This window comes from Brienomyrus brachyistius, chromosome 9 (genome assembly GCF_023856365.1).
Source record: "Brienomyrus brachyistius isolate T26 chromosome 9, BBRACH_0.4, whole genome shotgun sequence".
Taxonomy (NCBI): domain Eukaryota; kingdom Metazoa; phylum Chordata; class Actinopteri; order Osteoglossiformes; family Mormyridae; genus Brienomyrus; species Brienomyrus brachyistius.
The window spans coordinates 1267880-1280550 of NC_064541.1; the positions used below are offsets into that span (position 1 = coordinate 1267880).

The window sequence follows — 12671 nt, forward strand, 5'->3', positions numbered from 1 at the left end:
GAAACCCGTTCGTCGCCGTTTATTCGTTACTTTCATGCTAATACTTGGGAGTTTGACGTCAGCCATGTAACGAAACATCGAAACATTTTTAAAGTCAAGTAAGGTATGATGTACCTTGCATATTGCGCCGATGTTGCGGGGGAGGTAAGCAGGGCGATGCGGCGGAGACTGCCCCCCTCCCCTGCCGTCGACAGCCCATTCGATCGATGCATCTGCCGGCTGATACCGGGAATTTACAGCGCATGAGCTCATCTTCGTGCTCTTTATATTGTTAGAGACGGTTATATTATTATAAATAACAAGAATGCATGCGTTGTCCTTGTTAATATTTAGTTTGGAGAGCGCATCGTCCAAGGACACTCAGTTGTATCGAACAGCGTTCAGTCATTGCGTTCCTTTTTTTGCTCCATATTCGCTTCTCCTTAGTCTTTGGATGAGGGCAGACAGAAGGAAGGAATACGGGTATATGCAATGAGGCCTTTGAAAATCTGCAGTGTACGTATCCCTGCGTGCTAAATTATGTCGGTTAATGGGTTTCACCGGAGAGAAAACAAGGATGCTTTATTTGCCTTAGGTTCGCGGCCCTCTCATTTGTCACAGGGTGATGGACTTGGAGGAGAAAAGATGTCAGTAACTTGATTTTCCGCCAGCTGTATTGGTCGGGTACTATCGTTGGTGTTAAACCGAGCGGTATTTCTCAATGAATAAAAAAAATATTCGCTTTTGTTTAATGATATTGTATATAATGCAGTGTACTCTACTGTAAATCAGGATTAGAGGAGTGGTTGGCTGGTGGAATTTTAAATAAATCCTTAATTTCCTAGTTACCAAATGCATACCTTCAGCTGGGTGATTTTTGGTTTTTGTTTTATTGTATAAAAATATAGGTATAGAGAATAATCAAATGTCGTATGGTGCTACGTTTTCAAACAATATCTATTTACGATCTTGCAGAAGGTTTGCAATGCAATGACTTTGTGTCTTTTACTGTTTCAGGGTTTGAGTGGCATCAAGATGTAAACACATCCGACCTGAGTCTGGATGTCTGGTTCTAGATATAGATGAGACTCTGATTTTCAAAACACCTAAAATAAATCATACCATCCATTTTTCACAATGCTTTCATCTGCGCGTCCCTCTGTTCCTCCCCGGCCGCGGTACTTAGATGGCCACAAACGTAATAATGTGGTAGAGCCCAAGTCTACCAGTCAGGGCCACCGGAAGGAAGACAAAAGCACCAAGATCACATCGAATTCAGCAAATTCCTCTTCAGTGAGTCGAGCCAGTAAGGTATCTGCTGACCATCGCAAACCTAGGGCTAGTCACCTTGGCCGATCTACTGCCAGCCAGACCAGGGTGGCCCAGGGCAAAAACATTCCAGCGACGTCAAAACTCAAACCAAAAGTAGCACATATAGCACCTGATCAGAGTTCTGTTCTTGACCCGAATTGTAATGAACCAAGTTTGCCGTGCCTGTGCTGCGATGGGCATTCATCTCATGATAGCAACAGCCTGTACAACCACAATTACAACAACAATAATACGACTGCAATCAGGCAACAGCTTCACCTACAGCCGGCACAGCCGCACACTGGGGTAGGTGCTCGTCAAAAGGCTGGGGACACACAGCAGAATCCTAGACAGGCGGTATCACCATCGCACAATGGCCTAGACACCCAACAGCGAGGAAAATCGGAACAGAATGAAGAACAGGGAAACACTGAACTTGATGAGGGAGAAGACTTCGATAATAATGATGATGATGAAGACGAAGATACCCTGGTACCTTCTTGCCACGACTGTCCCCCCTCACTCCTAGAATTTTCCCTTTCCTCCTCTACCTCCTCTTCATCCACCTCCATCAGTAGCTGCTCTGATTTTGAGTCAGATTGCCCAGACATCAACACTTCCTCCTTCCTGCAGATGTCTTCAGAGAAGAATCTCCTAAATGGTTCCCCGACCTCCCAGCCCCAAATCATCCCAATGGGTACCAACCACACTATACCTCAACCTTTGCCTCCTTATTCCCCAGATGAAGGCTACCCGTCAGCTCGGTCCTCACCTTCTTCAGATTACATAGAGCATAAAGCATCATTAGGGCAAGAAACTACAAAAGTGAATCTGCTAACCTACCTGAATTCCTCGAGCGAACTTGGCAAAATGGACTACTGGAGTAAAGTTGTTGAAGTTGCTCGATGGGGAATGGAGGGTGACATTGCGTTGCCAGATCGACTTAGTCACCTGGAGAAGCTCACACTGGTGAACAAGCAAGTGAAGATAACTTATTTGGAAAGGATTCGAGATTCAGGTTTAGATTTGGATGAAGAAGACCTGTCTGATAGCCTGGACGGGACCGGAAACATGGAGGTTACCTGGAGCCTGTACAGAGGAGATAGTATCTGTGAGTCTCAGGAGTTCTCTGATGCGGGGGTTGACTTGAGTGCCCCCTCAGACTTAGATGAGCCCCTCCAACCGGACTCGCTGGCACCCTCCCCCCTACAGCCACCCCCTAGACCGCCCAAGCCAACCATGCGAAACTCCGAGTCTCACACATATGTTAATATAAACAACAACATTCCAGTATCAACTGCATCCTCAGCCACAACCTGCTTCCAGACTGTATCTCCTTCCTTGTCCTCCAGTATGCCAGAAAAGACCATTCCAGCACCTCCACCTCTTCCTCTTGCTCCATCTCAGCCCATTCCATACTTCACCTTCTATTCGTCCCCCCCCACTCTTGCTTCACCCCCACCTCCCATCCCCCCTCCACGGAGACGCCATAAGGCACGACTGGAAGCACAGAAGTTCGCCAATGCCCAGGACGAATCAACCCCTCTGTCGCTTCCCCCTCCCACTTCCCGTCCACCTCCTCTTCCTCCTCCCCCGGCTGCTCCATCTCCACCCGCCATCCCCCCTCCCCCAACTCTGCCACCTCCTCCCTCCTTTCATGCCCTGGATGCTGAGATCCGCAAGTTGCTTGTCCTGGCTGGACTCACACAGGCCGAACTCCTAAAACTGAGCCCTGAGTTGGGAGTGTGTGTCACCGGGGTGCTGGAGGAAGGCGATGGGGAGCTCTCTGAAGTGGTCAGACCACAAGGAAGAGAAGTCAGTAGAGAAGAGATGGGTCAAAAATATGACAGGAAACAGGTACCGGAGGAGGAGTGTGGAGAGTGCGAGAAGGATGAGGGAGGAGGTGAAATGAAGGGAGTGAGAAGAGAAGGCATTATTGGAGAGCATGAGCAGGACGTGCCGAGAGAGGGAGCAGTGCAGGAAGAGAGCAGGGAGGCTTTCCAGACAACCTCATTCACCGAGATGGCAAGGAGGCGCAGGCGCAACAACGTCAATTCCAACTGCAGCTGCGCATATGGTCTGGATAACCACTTAAACCCGGAAGATTACTATAGCACGACTAGCACCAGTGTCAGCGCAAGCAACCATGACATTAGTTCTCACACCATTGCAATGGCCTTATCTCCGCCCCCACCTCCGCCTCCTCGGCCCTTACCGCCCTGCCCTCCGAAGCTGCCCCAGCCCCCTCCCCTCCCCTCACTGTCATTGAATACCCTCTCTGCAAATAAAACTCGCCCGGATCGCTCTGATTGGCTGATAGCCTTTTCTCCAGATACAGAGACGCCTCCGTTTGGAGCCGACAGGACACCGGAGGTCAGTCCGCAGAAGGCGAAAGTGGGCTCGAAAGTCACCACTTTTAAAGAACTGAGATTTCGGAGCAGGCAGAACCCACAGCCACTTGTGGTCCAGCCAGAACCCGACCCAACAGTGATAACACCTGATCCAGATGTTTTGTACAACCTGAAGTGGAGAAAGGAGAAGGCCGATGGGGATGGTAGCCAGTGGGAGTACCTCCCACAGGTCCAGTCCATCTTCCTTCAGCACCAACTGCCTCCACCGCTGCCAGAGAAAAGGGAGGTGCTGCCGGTGAGGGACGCTGGGGGCCAGTCACAGTCCCGCCCCTCGCAACGCATAGAATGCTCGGCCAGCGACAGCGACCTGTGGAGCAGTGGGGCCACTGGACAGGATGAGAGCTGGAGGAAAAAAGAGGAGGATGAAGGGGCAGTGAGAGGAAGAGCTGACGGGGGCAGAAAATGGGAGTCAGGGACAACAGGTAAGTCCCATAGTTAGCAGAAAGCGTGTGGCGGCCATAGTGCTGGAAAGGGCTCCGTGAGGGACCTTATCTCTGCTGATCTCACAGTGTCATTGACAGGCTAGTTACACTGACTGTGCAGCAATCACAGGGAGAGTGCAGAATAGCTACCGGTTATATTAATGTCGAAACAGAATCGGGGGAGACCGGCAGAATGTGCCTGCTTAGCAGGCAGTCGGATGGGAAGGGTGGAAATGCGTGATGGGGAGATTTCAGCGGAGATCCTAGGGCGATGTCATTCCCCGGGGAAGTCATCACTGCCTCATTAAATTATTCATCTGCTCTGCAGACCTCATCGAGCCTCGACGATCCTCACGGATCCTCACCGCTGTCCACCCATCCTGCCTTCTGCTCTCCCTCCCTCTCTCTCTCTCTCTCTCTCTCTCTCACCCCTCCTGTGCAAAGCTTCAGATTAACCCCTTTCTCTCTGTTCTCTTCTGTTACTTTCTCACAATTCTTTCTTTATTGCAAGCCTCTTTCAGGGAACCAAAACATCCTTTTTTAAATCCCCTTTAGGTCCTTGCTCCTGTATGTCTTTTGCAGTTGCCATTTCTCTCCTCTCAGTCTGTCGATGATCATTAATTAGTAAATGACTAATGAGCCGTTGTCAGTTGATATTTTAAATTGATTTGGTATTTGTTTGATATTTATATTTGCTATATGCGAGATGATGGCACACCCAGAGGTGCTCAGTCTTTTGGTTTCTTTTCTTGCTTAATGTTAAAAATAGATTGAGGGGAATTACACCTGTTTGTTTTTCTTCCATTGCCGCTATGCTTTCGGTTATATGTCTGTGATTGTGTGCCTGTGTGTGTGTTTATCAGTGTGATCCGGCACCATTTTTGAGATTGAGAGTGCCATTACATTTCCCAGAGTAAGTAACAGTGGTGTATATGCCTTTAAGAACAGGAAGGAGGTGTCTTATTCTGTTGACCAATAGGAGCGAAGCACTAGCAGGCTGACAGGAAAAGCTGTGTCAGGTTCACTCTCAGACAGCCACACTGGGTATGTTGATCGATATAATGTCCTTTCTTCTTCCCTGAATTTGAAATGAAGAACATAGCGTACAAAATGTTACTGAAACGGGCAGTCTTCCTGACAGACGGGTTCCGTATGGACTCTGTGTTGTCTGAATATCGAGGTTGTGTTCCAACAGCACACTGTCAAACACAATTGACAGAGATAAGTAACTGGGGAGCTCTCTAATGCAGTAAAAATGCTTCTGTGAACGTGCTCCTCAGGCCTGACGAATTCCATGTGTCCAGCACAGAGTGGGTTTAGATCTCAGGCAACACCGGCGAGCAGCAGAGGCGGTAACAGGAAACCGCTCCCGTGTCAGCAGGAGCTGGTGTGTTTGAGCACGGCGCGAGTTTCTCAGAGAACACATTCCTGTAAAAAACACTTTTCTAAGTGTATTTGTTGGGTTTTGTTTTCAGGTCAGTTTTATGTCCAGTGTCAGTAGCTGACCTGTTCTGGGCTGTCTTCTCTCTCAGCAGACACTAACATTCTGTCCGTCTTTCTCTCCTCTTTGTTTGCTATCTTTTTTTTTTTTTGTTCCTCCTCTTCTGACATCACTTTCCCGCTTTGGCCTGTCCACTCTTTCGCTGGCTCCTCCCTCCTCTGCCTTTCCCCTGCTCCCATCCCTGCTCGCCTGGGCAGTGTCCTCACCCCCACTCTCCCTTGCCCTGCCCAGTCCACAACCCTTTCCCTACTTCCTACACCCCGAACCCCAGATAGCCCCGCTGTACCAGGCCAGTGCCTACAGGGCTCCGACCCGCGGCACTGACCAGAACAGCCGGGGTGTGGCATCCACTGGTCCGATTTCCCTGAGCCAGATCGACTCGCTGTACTGTGCAGATCCAGAGAGTCCTATAGATTCCCTGTACTGCACTGATGAGAACAGTAATGTGGACTCATTGTACTGCACTGATGGGAACAGTAATGTAGATGTAGTGCCCTCCGGGGACCTCGACAGAAAGACTCTCCTGTGCAGTTACAGTGCCAACGGAGAGGGCTGCACTGACACTGAGGGCTGTACAACCCCATACCGAAATATAGAGACCATTATTTACAGTAAGACAAAGAGACAGACTGAAACGTGCAGGAGGCAGGCCAGGCTAGACGATCACCAAACCACTGATGTGGATGAAAATTGTAACCAGCTGGTACTGTGTCCAGTGGTAAAGGGGCCCTGCCCAGACCCACCTGCTTGGTACTTTTACAGCCCCAAAAGCTGCCCCCTGCACCAAGGAGCTTCCCTGCGCCTCTCTCCCGTCGGGGCAATTTCCCCCCCGCAGAGGTGGGGGGCGCCATCCCCCGGGGCAGACGTGTCACGCTTGCACTCCCCTCTCTTCCCTCGCAGTCGTACCCTTCCTGCCCTTGCTGCTCCACTTTATTGCCCTTTTCTCCACCCCACTTCAGCTATTGCCCCTATGAAGGAGCCCCAGGCCCCAATTCTCACCAAGCAGACACAGCTATACACCCTGAGTAAGAGCTCTCTGTCTCTCCCTCTCCCTGTCTGTCTGTCTCTCTCTGTCTGTCTGTCTGTCTCTCTCTCTCCTCTTTCCTCTTCCTTCTCCCTCTGTCTGTCTGTCTGTCTCGCTCCCTTTCTGTCTCTCTCTCCCTCCCTTCTCTCTCTCTGGCCTCCATTAATTTCTCTCTCTGTCTCTTTCTCTGCCTCTTCCTCCTATCTCCTCTCCTCTTCCTGTTCATCTCTCTTTTCTCCCCGCCCCGCCATCTGCCTCCTCTCTCTATATTTCTCTCTGTCCCTTCTCTGTTCCTCTCTCCCTCTGCCCCTCCTTCTCTCTTTGTCCTCCCCCATTCCCTACTCTCTCTATTCCCCCTCACTCTGGACCTCCTCTCTCTCTCTCTCTCTCTCTCTCTCTCTCTCTGTCACCCCACACCTGCTGTCTCTCTGCCCCCCACCCCCCTCATATCTATTACACTACAACCACACCTGCAAAGCATTTTAAAAATATTCTACCGTCGCATAAAGTTGCATTTGAAAAAATCGTAAACTGCTGCCTCATCATCGTGTTCCCCCACCTGCCCCCGGCAGTACGCAGCCTCTCCTTCACTGGCTCGGCTCAGAGGGGCAGCTCCTGGATGGAAGATGCTTCGAAAAACCCCCTCCGAGGTCAGAAGCTATCCTCTCTGTGCCTGGAGGAAAAGAGAGGTATGGAGCAGCCCTAACCCTGCTTTACAGCAGTGCCCGCACTTTGCTGCCTGCTTATTCTGCGTTTCTAATAATGTTCACGTTGTTTATGTCTGGGGGTGTTCAGGGTGCCCAGTCGGGTTTAACCATGTGCCGCCTTGCCCTGTAGCTCTCGTCAGCACCGTCAGTGTGGCAGTGGAGGCCGTCCTCGCCCAGTTCAGCTCCTCTCGAACCCTGGTCCAGAAGGTCAGTGTCTCTGCTCTGCAGGCTGGTCCTCAGGGAGCCATGTCTGAAAATAACCGCCTGTATCTCCTTTCCTCGCTGCCCTGCTCCTCTCTCTCCTCTGTTTCTCCCACAGTCTCCTTCCAATGAAAAGGTTTAACGGTATTTTTAAAACATCAGCCGAAACCATCCTGTGTATTAACCTGCCCTATTCCTTTTCTTAATCACCTTCCTGCCTTTATTTTGTCTCCTTATCTTCTCCTTCTATCACACCTTCTTCTCCCTCCCCTTCTGTCTCTGCTTCCCTTTTACCACCTTTCGCTTTCCCTCTCTGTTCACTCATTCCTTTCATCTTCTCTAACCCTCTTTGCATCCCTCTCTCTCCACATTTCTTCACTGTCCTGTCTTGTCCTTCTCTCCCTCTGCCTCCTGCTCCTCCTTTTCTTCTGTTCCCGCCCCTGTTGGCTCCCCTCCTTTCTCCACTCCCCTCTTCGTTCCTCCTGTCCTCACCAGGCCCAGTCGGGGGACAGCACCATCAACCCAGCCCTGGGTCGCCTGGTACTGCAGTGCCTGTGCCCTGCCCTCCGGGCCTTGCTTTCGGATGGCCTCAAGCCCCACCAGAGCGACCTGATCGCAGGCAGGCGACCAAATTCGCCCTGGGGCCTGGTGCAGGCCTCCACACAGCCAGGTACACCATTCAGTCTTGCCAAAGCTTACCTGCCAGTCAGAGTGTGAAATGGAGCCTGAATTCAGCCCAATGTCTTTTCTCTCTTTCTTTTCTTCTGTCTGTCTGTGCTGCCCTCTCCCTGCTGCAGGCCCCAGCACCCAGGCCCTGTATGCTCTCCAGGGTCGAATCACTGAACTGCCCCAGCTCAGACACACTCGTCATCGCTTCAACGCCTTCCTGCTTGGCCTGCTCAAGTAAGTACCACTTCAGCTCGGCCTGCTGGGTCTTGCACCGGTGATTTGCTCAGTACAGGTTTCTAATAGGTTCCCACCCTTGGGTGTCTCAGACGACGTGCTAATTCTGGCCATTTTTCTTGCAGTGTGAAGCTGCTTGATTACTGGCTGGCCCACCTGCAGACTTGTGAGGGTACGGTGATCATCAGACACAAGCAATTATTACTTTCCATTGTGTCATTCATTCTTTGTCCTGAATACCTGTAATAGCCTTATTCAGAGTTTTTCACTGAGGTGTATCTAAAAGTTATGGCTGTTCTTCTTCTTTTCCCCTGTTTTCCTTCCTTTTCTCCCCAGATGTCCTGGCCACTTACTACCTGCCCACCTCCTTCATGCGCCTCTCCCACTCCCTCTGTCAGCCACTTTTCGAGGAGCTCCTGCTGCTTCTGCAGCCCCTGTCTCTCCTCACCTTCAACCTCGACCTCCTTTTCCAGCACCACCACCTGGATCCGGCATCCCCGTCGCCCTCCCCGTCCCCCCGCAGCCCAGATGTGGGCGGCCCTGTCCGTGTCTCCCCCAAAGCATTGGTCTTCGGGAACAGGGCTCGCCTTGAGAGCGTCTCGGAGCATGATTTTGGGGAGCTGGAGGAGGCTGCGGGCAGCCGGGGAGTGAGCCCTGGCACCTCTGTGGGTAAGAGGGCTGGTTGTAGTCGGGAGGAGGAGCAGGCCAGCCAGAGCCCCGCCCCGAGAGTGAAGGTGGGGGCCGCCAGCCAGCTGCTGTGGATGCAGGAGAAAGAGCTTCTGCCCCCAGGTCAAGCCAGCCTGTCCAAGCAGGCCAGCCAAGTCATCCAGCAGGGCTGGGGGGCCATGCTGCGTTGGGGGGAGAGGCTGGGGCAGAACTGGGGCAGTTTAAACACATCCTCGCAAGTGACCTCAGGTGGGACTGACCCCCAAGCTCTCGCCCAAAATGTCTGGCTGGGCGAGTCCCCTGGCAGCATTACCCAGCCAGATATCATCAGTCATCAAACACATGGAGACCATCCATTTGACAGGACCCCGGCCGTTCCCTGGGGCTTGGGTAGGCTGTTTGGAGCCTCCAGGGATCCCCAAAGTGCTCAGATGCGCACATCATCCACCAGGTGAGCAGGCTGCAGCCGTGTGTCTTATATGCATGCGAACCGATTATGAGCGTCAGGTCTCCTGCTGAGGTGATGTCATCTTATGTTGTTCGGTGTGCCCCCTGTCTTCCCCGGCCCATCTCGAAGACGTCCGTCCCACTGGTTGGCTCCAGGAGTGTCAGCGCTGAGCCGCATGGTGAGCCCCACGCTAAACCCGGTGCCTGAAGACAGAGGGGACGTGTCTGAGGAGACAAAGGAGACAGACGGGGCAGAGGGAAATCCAAGAGCCTACAGGTCTCATTCTCACCATAGTTCCATACATGTGTGTGCGTTCAACTACACTGTGGTTACTACGGTGACCTTGTACTAGATAAACAATTATGGGATAGATGGTTGGCTATATTGTACTTCTGTGTTCTGAGTTCCTGTCCCCTTTCTCTCTCCCCGTGAACATTTAGGTCAGTGCGAACTCTCTGTGACCATACGGGTACTGGGGCGGAGCTGAGCTTCCAGAGGGGGGAGGAGCTCGTGGTGCTAGGCACTGTCGACCACGACTGGGTTCGCTGTCGTCGAGGCGACACGGAGGGGCTTGTTCCTATTGGCTATACCTCCCTGATCATGTGACTGTCAGCTGGATTTTTGACTGGACAGTGGTCTTAAAATGAAACCGCATAACCGAAGAGGCATATTGATATAGTGATCAGTGGCTGTGCTCAGTGTCTGCTGTTCTCCTTGTTCTTGCCAGATTTGTGTTTAAAATGGTTCTCTTACCAATATTGTTCAGTTCATGATAAATCTAAATGTATAAATATACATATCTAGGAATATATACATATCATCAATATATGTATTGTTAGCACAAAACACAAAAAAAACCAACATATGTAAAATAAGCAAGAAATAACGGCACCCAGAAAATTGAAAAAAAATAAACACTTGTTAATTGTACTGAATTACCATTAGATAGTCAGCAAATGATATTATTGTTATATACATATATATCTCACTTGTAGCATTGATCTGCAACCCTCTCACTGATATTAGTAGAGTACTGGGAGAGAATCCTGTGTCGTCTTGGTAGTTTGAGCATCCAGAAGTGTGTCCAGTGTGTTTGGATCAAGCTAATATATGTATGTATCTGTAGCACAACTCAAAAGATTCAGCTATTTATTGTAGCCTTAACATACGATGTAGTGGGAATGCTCAGTGACTCGCCGTAGCACACGCTCACCTGGCCGCGGCACCGGGATCCTCGCTCATGCCGGCCTCCTCGCTCATGCCGGCCTTCCTGCACGTCGGGGGGGGCTAAACGTCCTCTCGGGGTAGCTATCATCCCAGCGGTTCCCACAAAGGCCGGGCAATTCTGGCGTGGAGCGTTTCTGCACGCCTGGCGCTTTTCGGCACATGTAAATAGCCATTTCTTTCATGGTAGTGAATCCGTACGCATTTATGGTCTGCTGTGGTATTGCGTTTCGCTTTTAAATTCACGTTATGGGTCGTTACTCCAGGACTGGAGAGGGGTTTTAGTCAGAGTACTAGAGGACTAAGCTGACAAGTAACTGTACCGAACCAACACTATTAGCATTATCATTATCAGTAATACTTTATTGTAGTCTTCTGAATAAAAGGCGTAACATTTATAACTAGATTCTAGTTTTGTTCATGTTATGACTGTCCACATTTTGAATTTCTGGATGATAACTATGCATATGCTGTGCGCTACACACACATCCCCTGTACCCGTGCGGGAGTGGGGGGTAGCTATGCTGCCTGAGGTGCAGACCAGCACAGCCCCCTGGTCCCCAGCCGTCCATTGTGACCCCAGCTGAAGTGACCTCGAAATAGGAGCCTGGGAAAGCTGACTTCGGCAGAGGTGTTTAGAAGCCGTTCCTGTCGGCTCTGTCACCCAACGGGACCTCGACGGTCTGGGCCTTGGGCCTGTGTGACACTAACAACGGAAAACAAACCAACGAATCTCAGGAACACGCATTTCTGAGACATCATCTGCTGTAAGACTTGTAATAAATTGTTGGAATCGTTGTTGATATTTTATTTTTGTACTTTTTTTTGGACATAATGTTTTGGGCATTTCCCTTGGTCTCTTGTGAATGTATATGTGTTCTTCGCTCTTGCGGGATTTCGCGAAGGCCGTATCCACCTTTCCTTTGTCGATGTGGGTTCTGTGAGAGTGCATTTTAGCCTGACCGTCCCATGCTGAGAGCGCTATCTTATGCACTCATGCCATCAGCTTCTATCCAGTTGCTCCTGCATGTGCTTGGCTGTATATAATTAATAAAGTAAATATCCCACACCATGGCAAGTGCCTGTCTCACTTTGTTCATTCAGATGCCACGTCAACGAAATAAAACTGTACTTCATTTTTTCAGCATTTACTGGCCTGTCGACCATTTAAAGCCGGGGTTCCTCGGGGGGGGGGAGATTATGGTATAAAACATGTTTTACGATTCCGGATTCTGAAAAGGAAAAACAAGACTTGCACACAAAATTTACTTGGTTTCCATAGCTATACATCCCCCCTTTCATGTGTTTTTTCACTTTTTTCCAGTTGATAAAGGGTGGGCCAGTCCCTTGGGCAACTGGGGTTAAGGGCTTTGCTCATGGACCCAATGGTGACATCACTCCACCAAGCATGACATTTGAAATAGGAAACTACTGATCACGGACACAGATGCCCAACCTGCTGAGCCACACACTGCCCACAGTGTTTGAGTGTGTGTGTGTGTGTGTGTGTGTGTGTGCGCGCGCGCGCGTGAGTCTGAGTGCTAACAACAAACATTGACTCAAATAAAACATCCATTAAACTCTTCAAAAAACAACAACTGTATTCAGTTTAATAATATTCTACAAGGTTACCATGGAGAAAAGCAGAAAAGATCCATTTTGATCTCACTTATTCAGTTCTGTAATAAAATAAGATAATGACAATAATTAGCAATGTTACATATTGCATCAAAGGTGAAATCTGGAATAAGTCACGTTTTAAATCATTTTTATTTATTGTATTTTTTTTTCTTTTTTTAAACAAAGTTCAAAATTCAAAACCACATTGTTGGGCGATAAATTATTCCTTTTTTTTCGCTTTTTATTTATTTTCC

At 49.9% G+C, this 12671-nt stretch overlaps 1 protein-coding gene across 2 annotated transcripts; it reads left to right on the forward strand.

Annotated features, from left to right (window-relative positions):
• Positions 1-1233: 1233 nt before the first annotated feature.
• On the forward strand, positions 1234-11869 carry rusc1 (RUN and SH3 domain containing 1). 2 transcript variants are annotated; one of them, XM_049024211.1, is made up of 10 exons: positions 1234-4123; positions 5822-6649; positions 7221-7337; positions 7486-7562; positions 8052-8226; positions 8354-8459; positions 8585-8631; positions 8796-9576; positions 9703-9849; positions 10014-11869. In XM_049024211.1, the coding sequence occupies exons 1-10, from the start codon at positions 1924-1926 to the stop codon at positions 10177-10179; spliced, it is 4644 nt and encodes a 1547-aa protein (XP_048880168.1). In that variant the 5' UTR covers positions 1234-1923; the 3' UTR covers positions 10180-11869. The 2 variants fall into 2 exon arrangements, with proteins under 2 accessions (XP_048880168.1, XP_048880169.1); XM_049024212.1 differs by lacking the exon at positions 5822-6649.
• Positions 11870-12671: the final 802 nt, after the last annotated feature.

What these genes read in the sequence shown, in the direction of transcription:
- rusc1 (XM_049024211.1), top strand. Translation starts at nt 1,924, where the DNA reads ATGTCTTCAGAGAAGAATCTCCTAAATGGTTCCCCGACCTCCCAGCCC. An exon ending in ATGGGAGTCAGGGACAACAG is followed by an intron (nt 4,124 to 5,821) that starts GTAAGTCCCATA and finishes TCGCCTGGGCAG; the next exon opens with TGTCCTCACCCCCACTCTCC. An exon ending in GTGCCTGGAGGAAAAGAGAG is followed by an intron (nt 7,338 to 7,485) that starts GTATGGAGCAGC and finishes CTTGCCCTGTAG; the next exon opens with CTCTCGTCAGCACCGTCAGT.